General features: G+C 39.3%; 2 protein-coding genes across 14 annotated transcripts in view; both read left to right on the forward strand.

The window, feature by feature from the left end:
• The first annotated feature begins 652 nt into the window (after positions 1–652).
• ANKRD26 (ankyrin repeat domain containing 26) overlaps positions 653–23,277 on the forward strand; it is a 140,555-nt gene continuing 117,930 nt past the window's right edge. For 3 of the 13 annotated variants that reach the window (XM_047743305.1, XM_047743301.1, XM_047743309.1), the window contains exons 1-7: positions 664–1,455; positions 4,026–4,140; positions 4,298–4,471; positions 7,006–7,112; positions 8,773–8,910; positions 10,978–11,045; positions 19,725–19,761. In XM_047743305.1, coding sequence (XP_047599261.1) covers positions 1,208–1,455; positions 4,026–4,140; positions 4,298–4,471; positions 7,006–7,112; positions 8,773–8,910; positions 10,978–11,045; positions 19,725–19,761 — 887 coding nt within the window. In that variant the 5' untranslated portion in view covers positions 664–1,207. Of the gene's footprint in view, positions 1,456–4,025; positions 4,141–4,297; positions 4,472–7,005; positions 7,113–8,772; positions 8,911–10,977; positions 11,046–12,296; positions 13,458–16,288; positions 16,339–19,724; positions 19,762–23,277 lie in introns of those variants that run through there. The other 10 variants (XM_047743302.1, XM_047743308.1, XR_007129670.1 and 7 more) reach the window with 9 other exon arrangements.
• Positions 19,804–22,963, forward strand: LOC125107851 (RAD51-associated protein 1-like). Its single transcript, XM_047743322.1, has one exon. The coding sequence runs from the start codon at positions 20,616–20,618 to the stop codon at positions 20,958–20,960; it is 345 nt and encodes a 114-aa protein (XP_047599278.1). The 5' UTR covers positions 19,804–20,615; the 3' UTR covers positions 20,961–22,963.

The following is a 23,277-nucleotide window of genomic DNA, read 5'->3' on the forward strand; positions in this document are numbered from 1 at the left end:
ACTCTCTCTCTAAAAAACAAAACAAAAGAAACCTTAAATGTTGCACCATGCTCCAAAATAAAGCTTAAAGATTTAATTGGGAAATAACAGCAAAAAATAAAAGTAAAGAAAATGTAAGTGTAAGGCTGGGCCTAATGGGAGCATTAAGAGGCAGGCAGAAATGCGTTTTTGTCTGGAGAACGTGCCTGGTTTTCCCCTCATAAGTTTGCACTTGAAACACACTGCCAAGTCTCTGACCATGAAAACAGGTTTTTAAAAAACTTTTATTTTTTGACAGGGAGAGGGAGAGACAGAGAAAAAGGAAAAAAAAAAAAAGAAAGAAAGAAAGAAATAGGCCCGCTCCCCGCTGAGCCAGGAGCCCAGATCATGCCCCAGGGAAGGCAGGCGCCCAAGGAACTGAGCCACCCAGGCATCCAGGAGCCCCTGAAAACGACTTTTTTTTTTTTTTTTTTTAAGATTTTTATTTATTTGACAGAGAGAGAGATCATAAGTAGACAGAGAGGCAGGCAGAGAGAGGGGGAAGCAGGCTCAATGCTGAGCAGAGATCCCGATGCGGGGCTCGATCCCAGGACCCTGAGATCATGACCTGAGCCGAAGGCAGAGGCTTAACGCACTGAGCCACCCAGGCGCCCCTGAAAACGACTTTTTATTGCTGCATCTGCTCAATTCCATGGAGACCGGCTGGGACCCGGAGAGATATAGAAGAGGAATAAACTAAGGAAGAGTCTTTTTTAGGGACATTTTCTGGGGGAGGAGGCATTCAGCATCCTGAAGTTTCGTGCACTCTAGCCCCAGTAGTACATAAGGACTGCTTTTCCACACCTCTAACCTCTGCAGATACTCAGAAAGGGTCAGCCAATTCCCACTAACGTTTGAAGGGAACCCTCCCCGCGTCACAAGCGATCACTGAGATTTGAGAGGCTTGGGCCTCGCACATGCGCTTTGGGCACCTTTAATCCCGGCCCTTTATGCTCAGGCGCAGGCGCAGCGACGCGGGTTTCAGAGGTGCGCAAGCGCAGTTGTGCTTGCAGTCACCGCCTGGTTACTGTTACTCTGTGCTCCGAGATTCCAAACCGCTTAGCTTTGCTACTGTGATGTAGTGGCGAGGTCGGTTTGGCTTATCTCTAGCGCTAATTAGTGTTGGTGTTTAGAGGCAGCGAAAAGCCGAGCGGAAGGTGAAGTGTTGGTGAAGCCTCTAGGCTTTGCGATGAAGAAGTTTTTTGGTTTCGGGACTGGGAAGGGGCGTTCATCCCCGACTTTTCGCACGGAGCTGATGAATGGCTTGCAGGCCCCGGTTGACAAGAATGAAGGAGTCAACAAGTCGCAGCACGGGTATAACGTCCGCATGAAAGATCTCAAAAAGATCCACAGAGCTGCCTTCGTGGGCGACGTAGCGAAAATGCAGCGGTTGCTACTGCTTGGGAAAGACCTGAATAAAAGAGACAAGATGAAACGGTAATGGGGACTTGGAAGCCGGCCGCGCCAGATGGCGGGGAGGAGTGGGGGGACCGGGAGAAATGCGCACCTTCCCGGGCTCCGCCTGTGGAGCTGAGCCCTCCTGTCACCGAATGCGCTTGGCGGTCTTCCCTCCTGAGGCCGGGCAGCAAGGGGTCTAGCGCCCAGGCCGGCCATCTGAGCAACAAAACAAAATCCTCAGCTGCCTTTGGACCCACTCATAAGTCCCCATATAGGTCACTTACAGACAGCTTTGACGTGATTGAACCGCATTTCAATAGTGATAGAAAAGAAATGAAGTACATACAGTATTTTACTTTATTTTTTAAGATTTTATTATTTGACAGAGACACAGAGAGAGGGAACACAGCAGAGGGAGTGGGAGAGGGGAAACAGCACCCCCCCAGCAGAGAGCCGGATGTGGGGCTCGGTCTTAGGACCCTGAGATCACGACCTGAACCCAAGGCAGATGCTGAATGACTGAGCCACCCAGGAGCCCCCAGTATTTTATTTTTAATGGACATCTTTTTATACGATCATGTCATAAAAAAAAGGTCTATTCCCATAATAGATCAACTTCTGGGTTACAAATTCTTTCGATAAAATCCAATATATAATTTATATCTGTGTCCACTTTGTATGTATGTTATTTACTGACTGGCTGTTGAAGGACATTTTGAATTGGGAAGATGGTTCTGTTCGTGGTTAGGAAGATGTATTTCTCAAAATGTGTACTCTTCCTGTATTTATCGACATTCCATAAAGCAAATAAAATCATCATGGTTTTAAGATTTTGGGTTCCACTTGCTCTCTTTTATCATTGTGATGACATTAAGCAAATTTTTGGAATCACTATAGTGTACACCCAAGAGTAATAGAACACTGCATGTTAACTGGAATTAAAATAAAAACTTAAATTTTTATAAGTAGACAGATTTGCCCTTCCATATATCAAAATGTATCTTAAATTTCCACAAATTAGGGGCGCCTGGGTGGCTCAGTGGGCTAAAGCCTCTGCCTTCGGCTCAGGTCATGATCCCAGGGTTTTGGGATCGAGCCCCGGATTGGGCTCTCTGCTCAGCGGGGAGCCTGCTTCCTCCTCTCTCTCTGCCTGCCTCTCTGCCTACTTGTGATCTCTGTCTGTCAAATAAATAAATAAAATTAAAAAAAATTTTTAAAAAAATTTCCACAAATTACACGGTTACTAATAGCTGAAAGGACAGATGAATGAACGGGGCAGAGTAGAAAATGCCAAACACCCAAATATGGTGACATTTCATATTAGTAGGAAAAGGTGAATCATTCATAAGTGGTGGAGAAATATCTGCTATTTATTTATTTATAATAGTATTAAATACTAATATTGATAATTGGTAATTCTTGATTTTCATATCTTTTATAAATCTAAATATCTAATAAAATGAGTAAAATAATTTCATTTATTTAATATAATGTATATATAAAATATATAAATATATAATAAAAATATATAATATATAAATATATATTTATGTGTAAGATATATAAAATAAATATTATTTAATATATAAAATATATATAAAATACATAATGTATAAAAATAAAACTGTTCCCGCTCAAGAATCCTGAGCTTCCTTTGGCTTAAGGTTTCTTGAAAATCAGAGTGAAGAATTACTTAAAAAGAATTCTTTGTTATTTTAGTCCTCTTTCCCCATAATGCTTTCAAGAACTAAAATTTATTTAAATGCCAACCATGTGACTAGAACTGCAGTAGAGCTGTTGTATGTATACACCATTATTTCATTTAACGTAAGGCACCATAGATTTTGTAATGCCCCACCATTTTATATATGAATAAGAAATCTTAAAAAATTCTCCCAATTATAGTTGTAAGACATTTTGAATTATGAATCGCATTCTAATGTCAGAGATACTAAAAGGTAACAAAATGACCCTCCTAGAATCATTGAAATATAGTATTCTTGTGAATCCTTAAAATATATCTAAGAAGTAGGCATAATTGGATCACTTTACCTAATGGGAGTGTTGTCTTTGTACAATAGTAGCAATAGTAATAGTTATAATAATAATATGTAACAAACTTTGCATAGATCCTCATTTAAGCATGGTGACAAGGTCTTGTGAGATAACTATTCTTTATTTTTATTAGTTTTTAGTAATCTCTATAGCCAACATGGGGCTTGAATTCATGACCCTTGAGATCAAGAGTCACATGACCTTCAAACTGAGCAGGGCAGGGGACACGAGATAACTATTTTTATTTCCATTTTTTTGATGAGGAAATTGAGGATAAGGCTGAGCAATAACTATTAAGTGACAGAGTTAGGTAGGATTTAAACCCAGGTTGAGCTGAATTCAGAGGTCACGCTCTACCTAGTCAGATAGCCTGCTCTTTTACTAGTATGGTGAATAATCACTAATACATATTGTACTTTCTTCAAAAGAAAATGAAATCTTTGTTTTTGAGTCAAAGGAATAAGATGCTATGTAAGGTTTACAATTACATGAATTAATTGCATGTTTTGAAATAGTGCACTATAATTTCCTAAAACATTCTTTCACTTTCATAGGACTCCTCTCCATCTGGCCTGTACCATCGGCCATGCCGACATGGTGACTCTTCTTGTAGAGAGGAAATGCCAGCTTAACCTCTGTGATAGAGAATGTAGGACTCCTCTAATGAAGGTGTGTGGTAGCAGCTGTGTCTGCCTGAGATGGATTTGATTTAATTACTTAGAATGAAAATTTATTGCATTTAAATGTAACTAATTGGTGAAAACTGTGGCATGCTTGCTTTAAATTCCCAGAATTTACACTCTGTTTCTTGGGATACTACTGACAGGCTGTACAATGCCAGGAAGAGGCATGTGTAACTATTCTTTTAGAACACGGTGCTAATCCACATCTTACGGATAACTTTGGCAATACTGCCCTCCACTATGCTGTTGCTGGTGACAACACGTCAATAGTAGAGAAGCTGATTTTATACCATGCAAATGTTGAAGCAAGAAACAAGGTACGTCAACTTTATTTATAAAGTATTTGAAAATTTAAAACCGCTATATAAATCTTTTTAGCCACAAAACATTTATTTACATATTTATTCATATATGTAATAAATAATAAATACTGAATTCTACACATCAAGTCCTGTCACCAGGGAAACAACTCCAAAGCCAGGGCAGGGAGGACTAGAGAACGATGAAGCCCACAGAAAGGGCAGAGTTCTGTTTCCCAGCCACCCTTCCACCCCAGAAGGAGAATCTTCCTATTAGTGCTTGGGAGTGGCTGGTGGGCTCAGAGCCCACAAAGGATTGAAGGCCTAGAGGAGAGTGAGGTGATGACGGAGGCTGGGTGCTGTGCAGGGGCTTAGGATATGGGTGCTGCTGGGAATGGGTGGGAGACCATGACTCAGTGGGGTAACTTGGGTGAGTGCAAGTGGGAGGAGAAAGCAGCAGGTTGCAGTCCCTGAGCACTCCAGGCCCCAAGGTTCTGAAGATGAGAACAAGGGGATCAGGTCATGACATCCTACAGGGGCATCTACTTGTGCTCATAGCCACTCTGCCTGCCATGTACCGCATTGGGGCCTCCCATTTCACAGAGTAGTTCCTACTCAGCATTGTGTAGGTCCTCAGGGGGGTAGTCGCTGTGCATGGGGAGGAGTGGAGGACCGCGCTCACTATTCCACTTGTTATTTCTTTGACACGCCTTACCTCCTACCACTGCCCTTAAGGAAGCACTGTTGGTGGACATACATAGGGTCAATTTTTCATACGTAGAAGCTCGAGCATTCCCTGAATGAAAATATTTTGAAATAACTTAATTGTCTAAGATTTCACTTTATTTTTATTTTTTAATTTTTTTTTCTTGAGCGCACTGTTTGGAAATACATTTTTATAGGGACTGTAAAGAAAGAAAGCAGGAAGAAAGCACATATACAGACTTATAAGAAGAGAAGCATGTTCTTCACATAGCAAGAATTTTTATGCCTTGACTTCTAACCCAAGTAGTAATTCTGAGTAATTTTACATGGAATATGCCTTATTCTGCTCTAAGACCATGATCTAGTTATAGGGATAGAGAAGTGATCTATGTCTTTATGATTCAGTTGATATTAATACTAGTCTTTGATACATTTTCATTCTTAAATGCAGCAATTATCTACAATTGATTATAGTTATTAAGTTTTTGTTGACCCAAGTGTTGGTTTTCTTCAAGTTTTGAAAGAGGCCAGCTTTGGCTAACAGTGCTGTAAACTGTCAAGTCAGTTATTCAAAGTTTTAAGATTTCACTTTAATGAACTTTTTTTAAAGAAAGATTTTATGTATTTGAGAGAGCGCGTGAGAGAGAACACACATGAGTAGGGAGGAAGGGCAGAGGGAGAGGGAAAAGTAGGGGAGCCTGATGCAGGGCTGGATCCCAGGACCCCGGGGAATCTGACCTGAGCCAAAGGCAGACGCTTAACTGACTTATCCATCCAGATGCCCCGGAGCTGCTCTTTTAATTGAGTCCATCTCCTTAGTGACCCATTTGGAGCAAGAGTGCTTTATGTTGACATCTGGGATCCTGATACCATTGACAGAAGAGAATCAAGCATGTTGGTATAACCTGGAGAAAATCTTCACCTTTATTGGAAAGCTCTCGACACAGTATCCCTGAAACTCTAATTTCTGAAATGTTAATATTTGCCACAAAAAGTATTGTCAAATGGAGATAAGCAAATTTAAACTGATTTCTTTTGTGCTAGAGATATAGTGCAGTTCTGTAATATTTCTCAAACATAGAGGATCATTGAGTCTTTCTATTGAGGCACAATCCTCACCTTCCAGCAAAGTATATGTTCTTTGGGATATAATTTAAGAAACACTACTGCAGAGATAATCATTTAGGCTGTTAATTCAGTAAAAATACTTCAAGCCTTTACAGCTATGTTTTAGAGTTTGGAGATAGAGAAATAAAAAATAGTCCCTTCCCTCAAGAAGCTCTTGGTTTTGATGGGGTGCAATAAAATAAGTGGAGTATATAGTGATAAATGCTGTGATAGAAGCCGAGATTCTTGGAACTGGTCAATGTTTGAAGTAAGATTTGGAGAATGACTACAGTTAATCTGTTGAAGAGGTGGAGGAGGGCTATTTAACTTCATTTATTTTATTTTTTTCAAAAATTTTTATTAATTTGAGAGAGTGTGAGTGGGAGAGAGACATGAGCAGAGGGGTGGGGTACAGAGAGAAGGAGAAGCTGACTCCCCACTGAGCAGGGAGCCTGATGTGGGGCTGGATCCCAGGACCCTGGGCTCATGACCTGAGCTGAAGGCAGAAGCTCAGACTGAGCCACCCAGGCCCCCTGAGGTGGGCTATTGTACAGAGAAGGAGCAGCTGGTGAAAGTACAGGGGTAAGGGATGGTGGGGGGTGGGGAGGATGGGGGATGAGAAGGGGGGGGTGAGAGTACTTATATATGTGTTTAAGTTTAGAGGATCCTTTATAGGTTTTAAAATTCAGTATGGAAATATGTAATTTTATAAATTATAAATTGTTTTTACACTTTTACAGTTCGAACTCACACCTTTTTTACTTGCTGTAAATGAAAACAAACACCAAATGGTGGAATTGTTAATAGGAAAAAAAGCAGATGTACATGTGGTTGATAAGTCGAAAAGGTACAGTAGTTGTTTTTTTTTTTAAAACCTTATATTCTAGGGTGGTAAGAATTAAGTCAGAAAGATTAACTTAATAAGAAGAGGATTAATTTATAAATATATAGTGAAAAATGTCGACATGTCATCAGTTAGGCAGAAAACAATTATTCTGATGAGGCAACATGAAGAACAGTATACGGCAGAATTTATATTCCTTCATATTATTGACTGATGTGATCTGCAGTCTTTTTTTTTTCTGCCATATGATTTTATGTTAGCTAAATGGGTTTCATATTAGTTTTATTATAAAGTGTGGACTCTTTTTATTTTATGAAACTATACTGAACTTCATAACCCTTTTATAGTTTTTTTGGAAACGTCTACTTCATATATATTTTCCTTAAAAGATGCATATTAAACATAAATAGGAGTTGTTTTATCTTTTGATTCCTTGCTTTAAATTGCCTTTTTTTTTTAAAGAACAATGATGTTAGATGATCCCTAAGTGATTATTTTTTTTTTTAAAGATTTTATTTATTTATTTGAAACAGAGAGAGAGAGATCAGAAGTAGGCAGAGAGGCAGGCATAGAGAGAGAGGAGAAAGCAGGCTCCCCGCTGAGCAGAGAGCCCGATGCGGGCCTCGATCCCAGGACCCTGAGATCATGACCTGAGCCGAAGGCAGAGGCCTAACCCACTGAGCCACCCAGGCGCCCTCCCTAAGTGATTATTAATTACTATTACCAGATAGTGTGGGCTTATCATCCTTTTTCATGTTCAGTATATATATTTTTTTGTTTTGTTTTGTTTTGTTTTCATTGGTAAGGGTAGAAGGATGAAAGATAACTTTAATTGAATAGATTTTTCTTTTAATGAGGACAAATCATAGGTGGGTGATAAAGAGAAAAGAGATGGACTTTAGTTTGATACAAGACTTGGTTTAATTCCTTTCTTACTTGCTGCGTATGTGACTCTGGAAACATGACTTATCATCACCAGATACGTTCTCTGATATGAAAAGGAGGATAATATATTCTTCAAGGGTTGTTGTGTGTAAATAATATATATATAGTATTTAATTTAGTGCCTAACATGCTTATCATTAACTGCAACTATGACTCTTTTATTACTGTTAGTATGAATACTGTTATTTTAATCCTGCAAATAGCTTTTTTGTTTTCTTATTTTTTTTTAAAGATTTTATTTTTTGAGAGAGAGAGAGAGCATGAGCAGGGGAAGGGGTTAAAGCAGGGAGCCAGACGTGGGGCTCAATTCCAGGACCCTAAGTTCATGACTGAGCTGAAGGCAGACACTTAAATGACTGAGCCACCCAAGCACCCCTGCCAATAACTTTTTATACAGACCTGTCCTCTAGAAGGAGGTACACGGAATCAGCTTAAGGAAGAAATGGGGAATTCTTATTTAAAAGAATTTAGCATAGTTTCTTGTTCATCAAATGACTTTAAATTAGCAACTTCTACTCTCATACCCAGGTGGGACAAGAGGCTTCTTTTTTGTCCTTTAATTTTAGCCGTGGAGGTAATTTACAAATATAAACACTTGAACGTGTTAATGGTCAATTCTGTATCGACAGGCAAGATATTAACCTGGTAAAGTATATGAAATTTGCTGTTTAGATACCTCTGAGTTCCTAAGGGTGAAGTTATGTCTCTGTTATTTTAGAACAGCCCTCATGCTTGCTGCAACTTCTAAATCTCCAGATGTAGTCAGGCTTCTTCTTCAGCAAGGTATTAATCCCTCTTCTCGAGATGAATGTGGATGGACGGCAGAGGACTATGCTGCTTTTAGTGGATTTGATGTGTAAGTGTTTACATTAAAATGTTAGTTATCACTAAACTGAAGTTTAAAATAATTTAACTCTTAGTTCTTATGTAATGGTTCTGAGTTCAAAGTTTGATTTGGGCATCATTGGAATGGCAGTGAGTTAGCCCACGTCATTTGCCAGAAACCAAGACAAAGGCTAGTCTAGTTAGCGATAACAATGGGAGCAGGATTCTTTATCTCAGGACTATTGAGACGTTTATCTTTAGGGATATTAACTGTATCTGTTTCATTCCAAGGATAACCGTTATGCATGGGGTACAAAGAATGTTACGTTTGTGGGTTTTTCTTTTTCCTTCCTTCCTGTCTCCCTCCCTCCCTCTCTTCCTCCCTTCCTTTCTTTTTGTAGATTTTATTTATTTATTTCAGAGAGGGGCAGGGTAGGGACAGAGGAAGAAGCAGATTCCCTGCAGAGCAGGGAGCCTGACGTGGGGCTCAATCCTAGTCCCCCAAGACCGTGACCTGAGCTGAACTCAGATGCTTAACCAAGTGCCAAGTGAGCCACCTGGGTGCCCCAATATCCAACATCTTATTTTTTTTTCCCCTAACTAGTTACTTGGGTCTTGAGATGTTCAGTTTAGTAGAAAACCCTGTACTTTCCCTTGAGGGCTATCTCCTATACTTTCCCCCTTGAATTTTCCAAGAACCTAAGGAGTTCCCTAAGACCAAAGAGACCATCCTCTTTCGCAAGTCATTTGGAGGGAAAAAAGGACCTTATCATTCCCTTGTTTCCTTTGATTCTGTTGCTGCAACATTGCTGTGTAGCACCTTGGTGACTCGGTTATGTGACTCTTTGGCTCAGGTCATGATCCTGGAGTCCCAGGATCGAGTCTCCCAACTGGCTCCCTGCTCAGCGGGGAGTCTTCTTCTCCCTCTGAACCTCCCTGCTCTCATGTTTTCTCTCTCCCTCTCTCATTCTCTCACTCAAATAAATAAATAAATATCTTTAAAAAAAGAAAGAAAAATAAAGATTTTATTTTTTGAGAGAGAGAGAGAGCGAGAGCATGAGCAGGGGGAGGGCTTAGAGCAGGGAGCCAGACGTGGGGCTCAATTCCAGGACCCCAAGATCATGACAGAGCTGAAGGCAGACACTTAAATGACTGAGCCACCCAGGCACCCCTGCAAATAACTTTTTATACAGACCTGTCCTCTAGAAGGCAATTTTTTTTTTTTTTCTGCAGTCTGGTTATGATTGACCTTTGCTCCCAGGATGCCCTTGCTGATCCGCATTCCTCAGTCTTCATGGTGACCCACAATGAGACTTCAAAGTTACAACATTTCTTAGTTTAGGACATATGCTTATATGCTCAGCTGCTATTCCAAGGCACCAGCACCCTGTTCTGGCCGCTGGGCCCCCTGGCTTTAGCCACACACACCCTTCCCTTCACACTCAAAAGCCTTACGTGAAGCCCATATGTTAGCGCACACCTTCATAATGAAGTACCACTTGAGGATTTCGCTTGTCTATCCTGCTAGCAGATGGTAGTTGGGAACCTTCTAAGCTGTTAAAGAGGTTCAAATAATGCTACAGGAAGAGCCTGGACTTTCCTTTCTCCTTTGTTACTAGGCCTATATCTCAAGCCTGATTTAAATCCCGTGGAACGCCTTTTCTTATGAGGTGATGAAAGGTCTCATACTGCCCTTCCCAGAGTGGTGGGTGTCACGTTTCCCGAGAGGCCATGTTTTGGGTATAATATTTCATTAACTCCTCTTAACAACGTTGTGAAATAAGGCAGTAAGATGCCTATTTTATAGAGGAAGACTTGGAGCCAGAGAGAAGTGGCTCGTCTAAGAGCAAATAGCTGTGGTTATAGAGTTAGGACCACTGAGTTCAAGACACGTTCCATTATGCAAGCTAACACTACTAATTGCTAAATTACTACTTCATGACTAATTCACCTTACTTTGAAGTATACGGGGTAATTTAAATTTTGATATTAGCTCTGATATTATTCAAAATACTCTTATGAATTTGATATATTTGGTAAATGTTTTTCATATCAGTATTAAAATAGTAACATTGTTTATCACCCTTTTTATATGTAGCAATCGCCAAATAATTGCCCAACATACAGAAGAAAGACTTAAATATTTTTCTCAAAATAACAATCCAGGTAAGACTTTTCAGAGTGAATTACTTTTGGTGGTCACATAGATGAAGTCAGAGTAAGGAAGTTTTGATTATGAAAGAGCAGTGGGAAAAAAAAAACCCAATGTGTAAATTGCATAAGCTCACTTTCTTGCTTTCTTCCTTTCTTTCTCTCTCTCTCTCGATTTTATTTATTTGACAGAGAGAGAGAGTGAGAGAGCACAGGCAGAGGGACAGGAAGAAGCAGGTTTCCCACTGAGTAGGGAGCCCAATGTTAAACTCAGTCCTCCCAGGGTCCAGGGATCTTGACCTGAGCTAAAGGCAGATGCTTACCCAACTGAGCCACCCAGGGGCCTCTTTTTTCTTTCTTAATTTCTTTCTTAATAATCTAGTATTCAGAATTATTTAAGAAGTTAAATACTGTCATGAACAATAGGAACAAATCCATGAGAGAGACTAGACTCCAGGAAACAAACTGAGGGTTACGGAAGGGATAGGGTGGGGGTATGGAAGAACCGGGTGATGAGTATTAAGGAGGGCATGTGTCATGATGAGCACTGGATGTTATACGCAGCTAATTAATCATTGAACACTACCTCAGAAACTTACAATGTAGTATATGCTGGCTAACTGAACATAATTAAAAAAAAAAAGGGGGGGTCGCCTGGGTGGCTCAGTGGGTTAAGCCGCTGCCTTCGGCTCAGGTCATGATCCCAGGTCCTGGGTTCAAGCCCCACATCGGGCTTTCTGCTCAGCAGGGAGCCTGCTTCCTCCTCTCTCTCTGCCTGCCTCTCTGCCTACTTGTGATTTCTCTCTGTCAAATAAATAAATAAAATCTTAAAAAAAAAATTATTAAAAAAAAAAAAGGTACCTCAGTGTGAACAACAATGAAAAAGGAAGTTAATTGTAGGTAATTTAAAATATGAGACATTATTGTCTGAAAAGAAATTCATTATTTTAGTCATGACCCCTAAAATCCCTTATATCTTTGTGTAAATAAGAGAAATTTTTAAGTTAGTATGTTTTATGTTTCCTCTATAAGCATATTAAAACAACTTGAACTTGTTATGAAAATGGATCTTTTAATTTTTACAAGTGGATTACATTTAATAAGTATTATTACATTCTGATTTGTCTCAAAAAAAAAAGGGGCTATCCTTAAAAGTGGGAACTCTATAATACCTTCCTGGTACCATAAACATATGGCAAGCAAAAAGAACTGGAAAACTTAGCTAGTATGCAGCAATACCAGTGAGACTGTTTTTTTTCTTTAAGGGTGACTGTCTGTGGTACAGAAATCAGGAAAGAAATGTCTTGAGAAGCATAGGTTGTTTTACATATTGTTGCGTCAACAAGGTATCACCATTAACAACTTCATTTCTCACTAAAGAGAATGAGATATGTCGACTTTATTAGAACAATGTTTTCTTCTGTTTGTTGCATAATTGTCATGATACTATAATTTTGTTTGAACACAATACTCTGTTTCCATTAGTAAAAAGATTATCATAATAAAAATTCAAATGGGGCAACTCTGAGGCTCAACAGATTATAATAAAAGCAGAAAAATTGTTTGCAATAACAAAAATGCTACCATTGCTCCCTAGGTGTGGCACCTAGTGCATTATACAGTCTGAAATGTATAAAGAAACCTTTAACTTAGTAGACTTTTATCAAAGAAAATATGTAGGTTGGTTTGGTTTTGCACTTTACTCATTTTCATTTGTTCACTTAGCAAATAACTATCAAGTGTCTTTTAGCTACTAAGTGTTACTCTGATGTAGAATACAAACATTCAAAAAACACAATCCCTGCCCTCTAGGAGTTTATTATCATTGTCATTTTTATTATTTACTCTATTTTTACTACTTTATTTTTATTATTTACTCTACTTTATTCCATGCTTACTATGTGCCAGAGTCCCCTAGTGCTTATAATTATCATTGTTATGTTTTTATTGGTGCTTAATATGTAAGTCGATAGTGACAAATTAGAGTTTTAGGAGAGTGGGTAGAATTTAAGGTAAGTATACAGACTGAGTAGTAAGTTTGCCAGGTAAAGAGGCAGAAGAACCACGTTTGGCAGGAGGAACATCCATCAAGATTACATGTTTTGCAGAGGGAACAGCAGTGTGGACGCTCAGATGTACAAGTGAACTTTGGAGCACTTACGAGCAGTTCAATTTTGCTGGTACAAAAAGTGTGCTGTGGGAATGGTTGGAATGAGTGAATACGTAGCTAAGGCAAGCTAATGAAAGTTTTTCAGTACCATAGAAAGGTGTAGATCTTACATTGTAGACCTTGGGAAATTTATCAGATAGAATGCTTTTAGCTGCAAATAACAGGTGACTTATAATAGTGACTAAAACGGGGCCACCTGGGTGGCTTAGTCAGTTACACATTGACTCTTAGTTTTAGCTCAGGTCACAGTCTCATGGGTCATGAGATCAAGCCCCACATCCCATTGGGCTCTGTGCTCAGCATGGAGTCTGCTTGATGATTCTCTTCCTCTGCCATTCCCCCCATTTGTGCACTCTCTCTTGCACGCGTTCACTCTCTCTCAAATAAATAGATCTAAAAAAAAGCAAACCAAACAAAACAGTGACTAAAACAGTAGGAAACAGAATTGGTTTTGATGGTTCAGTGATGTCACCAGGATCCCAGTTGTCTCTTTTTAGCTTTGAGGTTGGCAGTATTTTATATGTCCTTTCCTGATTGGCTAATTAGCAACAGTTCGAGGCATATTCTCACATGACAATATCCAGTGACTGGAAGGACTGTTTTTCTTTATATGTTTCTTTTCTTTTTTTTTTTTTTTAAGATTTTATTTATTTATTTGACAGAGAGAGACAGACAGAGAATACAAGCAGGGGGAAGCGGCAGAGGGAGAAGCAGGCTTCTTGCTGAAAAGGGAGCCTGATGTGGGGCTGGATCTCAGGACCCTCGAATCATGACCCAAGCCGAAGGCTGACGCTTAACAACTGAGCCACCCAGGCACCCCTATATGTTTCTTTTAAATAGGAAGAAAACTCAGAGGCTTGCAGCAACTTTCCTCTAACATCTTATAAGCTAGGTCATATCACATGCTTGTTCCTTAACCAGCCGCTGGTAAATCAGGTACTGTGATTAGCTTAGAATAAACATTTCTCCTTTTGAAGCTGGGGTAAGGCCACCTTCTTCGTGTTTGGGAAAATAAATATCCAAATAAAGTTGTGGTTCTCCAGCAAGAATGAAGGCTATGGCATGGTTATTGGGGTGGGAGCCAGCAGTACTTGATGCAGGGATTCACTGGAGAATGTGAAGCAGAAGGGTAATAAGATTAGATTTGAACTAGGGCCTTCTGGTTGTGGCACAAAATAGCGATCACCAAGCTTTTTCTCTAAAGGGCCAGATACCCCTGTGGTTTCTCAACTACAAGTACCATTATAGTGTGAGAGCAGCCGTAGCAATACGTAGGTGAATAGCAAGAACCAACCATCTGGTTCTGTAAATAAAGTTTTATGGGAGCACAGTCACATGTGACTGGTCCGACTTGGCCTGTGGCCATAGTTTGGTCACCCCTCATGTGGAGGATAGATTGGAAAAAAAAAACATGTAAAGAGACTGGAAGATAAAGGACACTTATATTTCCTTAGTCTAGTATCAGTCCATTATGAAATGTTCATTCCTCTATACTGAAAAAGTCAGGAGGCTCAATTTATTCAATTTACAACGTTGTTCTTTTTCTAGGCCTTATGTCTTTTTTAATTTAAAACTTTTTTAGTTTAAAACTTTTTAAAACTTTTTAAAAGATTTTATTCATTTATTTTTAAAACTTTTTAAAAGATTTTATTTATTTGAGAGAGAGCACAAGTGGGGCAGAGGGGCAGAGGGAGAGGGAGAGGCAGACTCCCCATTGCACAGGGAGCCTGATACGGGGCTTGATCCCAGGACCCTGAGACCATGACTTGAGGTGAAGGCAGACGCTTAACTGACTGAGTCACCCAGGGACCCCTTGCTCATTTGTTTTGCTTAAAAATTTTTTATTCATTTAAGAAATAACAATATTAGTTGGTGGCTTTTTTTTCCTTGTGGAAGTCATCACTTAAGAGCTCATGTTTGCGTGGGGCAGCGGCAGGGGAAATATAAAGCAGAGATAGAAAAGAGGTATAGTTAGTACAATTTCATGATTATTAAATGTAGAAAGGGGAGAGAGGGGGATGCCTGGGTGGCTCAGCCATTTAGTGGCTGCCTTCAGCTCAGGTCATGATCCCAGGGTTCTGGGATAAAGCCCCGCATTGGGGTCCCTGCTCCATGGGAAGCCTGCTTCTCCCTCTCCCACTCCTCCTGCTTGTGTTCCCTCTCTCACTGTGTCTCTCCCTGTCAAATAAGTAAAATCTTTAAGAAAAGGGGTGCTCGGGTGGCTCAGTGGGTTAACTGTCTGCCTTCAGCTCAGGTCATAATCCCAGGGTCCTGGGATCGAGCCCCGCATTGGGCTCTCTGCTCAGCAGGGAGCCTGCTTCCCCCTCTCTCTTTGCCTGAATCTCTGCCTACTTGTGATCTCTCCCTTTCTCTGTCAAATAAATAAATAAAATCTTTTAAAAAAAAATCTTAAAAAAAAAAGGAGAGAGGAAATCTTAGAAGAGTTATACATTTCCAGGTTGTGTACTAACATTTAAATTGGCCATGAAGAATGAGTAGGACTTTATCGGAGTGCAGTGGGCATAGGGAAGACCAGGTATTTTCTGTATATGTTGAATTTGATGGAATATCCATGTAGTATATTTTCAGTAATTGGATAATTGAATACTAGGAGTTTCTAGCTGGAGATAGAGCATCAAGGTTGGAGGTGCTGATTTGAAATAATCTGATTAGAATTATTAGGCAAAGTCATAGCTTGGACAAAGATTGAGTTTGTCCATGATGGAAAACATAAAGAAATAGATGAAGGCCAGTGAGCAAAGCCTGGGAATACCAATATATAAGGGGTGGACGGAGGTGTAAGACTTAGTAGAGAAGACTGAGGAGTGGCTAGGGAAACACAGGAGAGGAATTAGAGGAAATGTTGTTGAAAAATGAAAAAAAAAATTTCAAGGAGTATTAATTGTATCAAATAAAATCACTAAAAAATGTTGGATTTAACTTTTAAAAGCTCTTTGGTGGTAACCTTTTCAAAAGAACCATTTTTGAGTTGTAAGGTCTGGTATTTATGTGATTGGTACATTCTGTGTCCAAATATGGAAAAATAACACATCAAGTAAGGTCCTCCCTAACTTTTTTGTAACTGCAGTACCTACCTGGACAGGGTCAAGTCAAGTCAAGTGGAAATGGTCTAGCCTGGTGAGTAGACTAGCCAACATTTTTCCATAATTGTCAAAACCTAGGGGTCAAGTGTGAGGAAAAGTGTTGTCTTTCTTACCTGTTTTGTGTAGAGATACTTGAGCTTTTCTTCAAGTCCCTGATACACTCTCCTGGATGAATGCTAGAGCAAAAATCTGGAAGCAATGGGCAGGAAGCCACTGTCAGGCCGTATCTCTGATACGGAATCACGATGCAGCTGTATTTTGACAGTTTTAAATTTTGATCAGAAATACTTTATACAGACCAGCAGTTTGGGAGAAACTGACCTCTTTTAAGTATTTTATTGCAGGAAACAAGTATAATATCAAGGAGAAAATATAAGGTGATATGCTGAATATACTAGCTCACTTGCTAGGGATTCTGTGTCAGTAAAAAAAGTCAGTACTGGGCTATTTTTGTTAGTGCTGTCTCTCCCAATCCTCTTTCATTTGCCTTCTTCTGATATCTCCACTTTTACCGCTCCTTTCTGAATTTCATCTCTAAAGAAAGAGCTAAAAAAAACTGTCTTGGAATCTATCACGATTGGAACACATTTCTACCATATGTATATTTCTTTCTAAGGTAACAGGCTACCCCATCTAAAATGTATTTCATATTTTGTTGTTTCTTATGCTAAACTTCTGTCACTGTACCATAGTGACAGAGTTAGTGATGATGTTTGGCCAAGATTGAAAGCATTTTCTGGATTGTCGGAAATTTTTACCTGATAACAGTTTTAATGCGACATGCTTTTATATTTTTTCAGAAATAGGTAAACTGTGCCTTAACAAGAATATGTGGCCAATTAGATTGACAAGTTTTTAACCATCCATGTATATAAGATAACTCACTTTGTTTTCCCCCAAATAAGTCCTGTTGATCTTTAACGATCAGATCCACTATTTTCAGGCCGGAGTGGGTAACTCATCCGACATTTTGAATGTAGTATTTCTGAGTTTTGTTTTTTTTTTTAAATTTTATTTATTTATTTATTTGACAGACAGAGATCACAAGTAGGCAGAGAAGCAGGCAGAGAGAGAGAGAGGGAAGCAGGCTCCCTGCTGAGCAGAGAGCCGATTGCAGGACTCGATCCCAGGACCCTGAGATCATGACCCGAGCCGAAGGCAGCGGCTTAACCCGCTGAGCCACCCAGGCGCCCTATTTCTGAGTTTTTGAGCAATTTGTCAACAACTGCCTTTAATAGGTGAACTATGTTTCTAATTCTATAAGAAATTAAGAAAATGAGTGGAAACAAAAAACCTCTATAACCAATAGTGTGTTATTATACTGTGTATGATAGTTATATATTTTTCTATAATTATCCCAGTTACCTTATCGATTCATAACTCCAATAAAAGTGAATTAAGCCCTATTTCGTTGGAGAAAATTTATGTGACCTTTTAGTTTTTTTACAGGAATTTTATACTGTAGATATATTGGTAATCATCAGAATTCTCTTTTTTTCCCAATTAAAATACGATTGTTGTTTGTTTCACATTGTTTTCTGACATTGTTTCGTCTATTCCTTTTGTGCCTTTATTCAAATGGATATAGAGATACAGGAATCTCCCAGGCGAATACTAAGAAAAACAGATTCAAGGAAAGGTGTTCTGTGAAATAACCTTCTAACTGTAATCGTGTGTTAAAACATCAACCTTAATCATAAAAATTGCATATGATGCATTTGTATTAGAGGCTCCCAAAATGACACCCAGATTTGGTTCTTCACTGCAAGAACGCACACGTCTCAGCATACTTGTACGCATGCCTGCGGTTTATTATGGTGAAATGATACAAAGCAAAATGAGCAGAGAAAAGGTGCGTGCAGTGAAGTCTAGAGGAAGCCAAGCGCAGGCTTCTAGGAATCCTCTGCCTATGGGTGTGCTTAATTCCTCCAGCATCAAATCATGACAACTCACGTGAGATGTTGTCTGCCAATACAAGAATCTTATAGATACTCAGTGCCTGAAGTTTTCTTTAAATGATAATCATGTAGGCGTCTTCTCCCTAGCATATATCAAAATTCCAGGTTCCCAGAAGGAAATCAAGTAATAAGTACTTGATAAATCACCTGGTTTGTACCAACGGTTAGCAGTTTCAATGGATACCCTTTTTTTTCCCTTCACAGTAAATAGGCCTTATTTTTTTACAGCATTTTCAAGTTCATTGCAAAATATAGCAGAAAGTACAGAGAGTTTCCATTTACCGCATGTTCCTCTACACGTGTAACCTTTCTTGTTGTCAACATCCTGAACTACAGTGGTACATTGTTATATTTGTATTAACTCATCTTTATCATCCACAGTCCATAATGTACATCAGGGTTCATTCTTGGTGTTGTACATTCTATGGGTTTTAACAAATGTGTGATGACATGTATCTATCATGTGGTATCACATAGAATAGTTGCACTGCCTTAAAAATACTCTGTGCTGTGCCTGTTCATCCCTCCCTTTGCCGCAACCCTTAACTCCTAACTTAAAAAGTTTTACTTTTACCAGAATGTCATATAGTTGCAATCATACAGTGGATATCTTCTTGAATGTTTAAAAAATTAAAATTCTGAGGTAATTGAATATAGTGATTCAAGATAATCTTTGTACTTTGTTATGTTCATCAGTATAGGATCTGATGACTTACAGACTGCAAAAGCGTGATTTCTACAGATGTTTGTCATATGGTGGGGAGGGTTGAGAACAATGACATCATATCCTACTACCTAGCACTAATCATTGGTACCACTGTGGTCTAAGAGGTAAATCCAGATAGACTCTCCAGCAGTGAAAGTAGGTTGTCTCAAGAGGTTATACTTTATAGAACCAGAATCACTAAAAGCTTTCATACTTACCTTGCAATTGGAAATAAGGCCAGAGAGAGTCTGTTTGCTATATTTTGCTATGCTGCAAAGTACAGTGGCTGTAGACCAAACTTTGTGATGAGGTGTTTCACCCCAAACTTAACAGCCCCTGCTGGAGATCTGGAGAAGTTCTATTGTGTTACAGCAAAATAAGTATAGTCTTTTTTAGCTGCGCCTCGTAGTGAAAGTCCTGAAGAATCCTGACATTGTCAGTCTATGATGATGATTCTGCTAATGATACCATTTTCTGTCAGTCTTAAGGGTTTGGTAAAAATTGTGGTCATTATAAACATCCACTTGTAGGTATCAAATTCTGATGGATACCATTCTTTTCTTGCATTTGGTAAATGCAGAGGAGAAAGTAAGATTTCTTAGTGAGTTAACTGCCTACCAATAGTATAATTAATATCCAGTGTGGTTGCCAGGTATGGTCCTGAAGAATACTTTTTAACACATCATCAGTCTTATACTTTGAATATCCTGTATTTTTATGTTGTTGATTTAAAATGTATTTTGCTTTTTTCTTTAGTGGCAAATAAGACTTTTGAAGAAGACTCTTTAAGCAGGTAGGATTTTTATGGATTTTTTTTTTTTTTTTTTTTTTTTTTTTTTACAAATTCTGTGTTAACAAGGGAATGCAGAGAAAAGCATTTGTTGAGAGTTCTACTGTGCGCCAGGCACTATATTATGTGCCTGACATTTATTACTTACATAGTCATTACAATAGCATCACAAAGTAGATGTGCTGTTCAACAGCCTATTTTTTTTATTAATTAGTCAGCTGTGGTTCAGGAATGTTGATTAACTGACCTATGATTCCATAGTTAAAGAGTAGCAGACCCAGAAACCGCCGCTGCTCCTAACAAGAGCTTGAACCCTGCGAATTTTCGGTCTTGGAGGGGGCCATGGTGCCCCCCCGTGAGGCATAAGAAACTAGTCAGTTACTCACAGTTTGAAAATTCTGGCAGCGATGATGACTTTGTTTCCACAACCACACCTTTGAATAAGAAGCCCAGAACAACACCAAAGGAGTTGATACTAGAAACAAGGAAACCTAAACTGAAGAATCTCCAGAAAGAAGATCTCCCACTACAAGAGAAAACCCCTAAAAAAGGATGGCTTTAGGTGACGAACTCTACCAGCGAGACTTAGAAGTGGCGCTAGCTTTATCAGTGAAGGAACTTCCAGCGGTCACCATTGATATGGGAGAGGCTCAAGATACAAGCACCAAAAAAATGTGGCAGCAGCGAAATTGGGACAATGACTAAGGCTCCCCCATTTCTCCGATTGCAGTGTAGCCAGTGATGATTTAGATTAGGATAAGCTTACCGAGGGAGATGATGTGTACGGTGCTCAAGGGAAAAGAAAGGCACCATCAAAGCTGTGGTACAACAGAGGAAGATTCTTTCGGAAGGCAGTGATGGCCATGGTGCTGGCAACTCTGAACCAACCCGCTGGTGGAGAGTCTGAGGATGAGTCTGATTTTAGGGAGAGTGAAGATGATGATGCGAACTTCACTCTGGGAGAAAATAAAGTGGAAGAAATTAAAAAGAAAGAAGTGAAGGTAAAATCCCCAGTTGAAAAAAAGGAGAAGAAACCTAAATCCAAACGTGATACTTTGGAAGTGACTTCAAGAGACTGTGCTCCAGCTGCCCTGAAATCAGAATCTCAGCCTTCACCAAAAAAGGCCTTATCAGTGAAGAGGCCACTCGGAAACCATGACAAATATGCAAGCCTTCAGCTGGAAGCAGAAAACCTAAGTTGATGCCACCAGCGCTGTCTGAAAGCAGCAGCAGCACCAAGAGCAGCAGGAGCCCACTGGCAGGGGTGTCTGTTAAGTCTCCTAATCAGCGTCTCTGCCTTGGCTTGTCCAGATTAGCACAAGTGAAACCTTTGCATCCAAATGGCGCTAGTGGCTGAGTGTGGTAGTCAACAAAGGTTTGATTAAGAGAATAAGAGCTTTACAAGTGTGTTTATATTTGAATTGTGTTTCTGTTTAAGGAGGGTATCATAATATAAAGGAATCCTTCAATGTAAAAAAAAAATGAGTAGTAGACCCATGATTTGACTGTCAGCCTGCGTGACTCCCACGTCTAATCTTTTGTCCCTCAGCAGCACTGGGGTTAAGGTATAGATCCTAGTCAGATCAACTCAGAGAGTCAAATGTAGTTATGTGTTTGCTGATTTAGAGTTTTCCTAAGAAACCAGGTTAGTCCAAGCATTTGTCCTAATATATTTGACAACTAGTGATAACTAGGGGTAATTAGTGCAGTGGCAGCTAGTCTCTTGTTTTTACTGTCAAAGAGTTTAGGATGGCTCTCATTACCTATGGCCATAGTACATAGCTTTTACATAAGCGAGACCTAATCAGGCAAGTTCTTAGGTATAGAGATGTCTGCTCTCCTTGAGATGAATGATTTTTCCAGAAGTGATGGATATGTAATCTAGGTGTAGGCCATGATACGTTAATTAATTTTATCATCTATTTAGAGGATATTTCTAAACGATTCTCTGTTTACTGACTTCCCAGGCTAGTTTTCCCTTTAGGCTAGTTCCCTTGACCAGTTCCTTGAAGCTTTTTCTTTTTTTGTAGATTTTTTTCCTTTTCTCCATTGACTTTTCTTGTGTGTTTTTTTTTTCTTTCTTCTCTACTTTTCTTGGTGTTTCTTTTATTCCATTAATTTTTTCCCTTTCTGCCAGCTAAGTATTTTCTGTTTTTCTATAGACAAAATCAAAAGCACATAGAATCAGGATTTTAGGGAATGTTAGAGATGAATTAATCAAAATACCCTCTGGTACTACAACCTGTGTTTAACATCCTCACCAAGTGATTGTTTAAATGGAGAATTTGAAATGCAAAAGAGATTAAAGTGACTTATTTGGATACGATAAGTGACAGAAATGAGACTTACATTCAGGTTTTTTCCTTTTTTTCTCATCTTAATAGGTGAATGTTTTAATAACAGAAAGATGGGAAGTGGGTCTAGTGAACACAGTGAAGGTGCGTAAGGAAGGAATTGGCAGGAGAGGCCAAGTTTCAAGAATAACACACTGGGTTGGAAAGGAATAAGGGTTTTAGAAAAGATGTCAGAATATTTGGGCTCATGATAAGTTAGATAAAGATGGATTACGGAAATGAAGGACACACACACAGAGAAAGGAATGGAGGACACAGGATATTGGGAGTTGTTTAGAAAAGCATATTAAAATAGAGGGTTCAAGAGAATCATGAGCAGTTTTTTGTTGGTTGGTTTAATTGGATGAACTAGCATACTTCAGGTTTTCTGTTGAGAGGTATTAAAATCATTTGAGCCACGGGGAAGGCTTTTTACAGCATATAGGAATGTGATATCATCTACTTCCACCCCAATCTTGGCTTAGATCCTCTCGAGTAATGGGGGAATGGAGATTCTGAACTACACAGATGTATGGCCCAAGGTAGTGGTCTCCTCACTCTACCTCTTTTTCTAATTCTCTGATGTCCTTCCCATGTACCTGTAGGGTTTGGTGGGCTAGGACTGGCTGTCAAATCAGTAACAGGGGTTCATTTGGGTAGTTGGTAACATGTCTACATTGAGATGATTACATGGATGACTGAAAGTCTGTTTAGCTTGTCCTCCAGGAGCAGGAAATGGCTCCTACTCTTGGCCATTTGATGCTATGCTTGTTTTGGGAATCTGCTTTCGTAGGCTGAAAAGGGTACCATTGAGCCCTGCAAAAGAGTGATCTAAGAGCTCACAGAAAGAAAATATTAAGCCGTGTATAGGGAAATAGAGGCACAGCTACCAGGACTCTATTTTTAACCCACTGAGCCACCCAGGCGCCCCTGGGACTCTATTTTTAAAGCAGTCGCTCTTCTTGGGTATCTCAGTGCTTATGAAGGTTATTAAGGTCTTGCTAGTTCATGTAGACCTAAATAAGGCAGTACCTGTGTAGGGAAAAAGTTGGACCCTATAGTTTTTAATCTCTCTGGGAACAGTATTCCCACTAATAACATAAATTTGTTCTTTAACATGTGTATATTTGTTTGTTTATTTAAATTGAAGCATAGTTGACACATAATGTTCTGTTGTGTTTCAGGT

This window comes from Lutra lutra, chromosome 8 (genome assembly GCF_902655055.1).
Source record: "Lutra lutra chromosome 8, mLutLut1.2, whole genome shotgun sequence".
NCBI lineage: Eukaryota > Metazoa > Chordata > Mammalia > Carnivora > Mustelidae > Lutra > Lutra lutra.

What these genes read in the sequence shown, in the direction of transcription:
- LOC125107851 (XM_047743322.1), top strand. Translation starts at nt 20,616, where the DNA reads ATGGCCATGGTGCTGGCAACTCTGAACCAACCCGCTGGTGGAGAGTCT.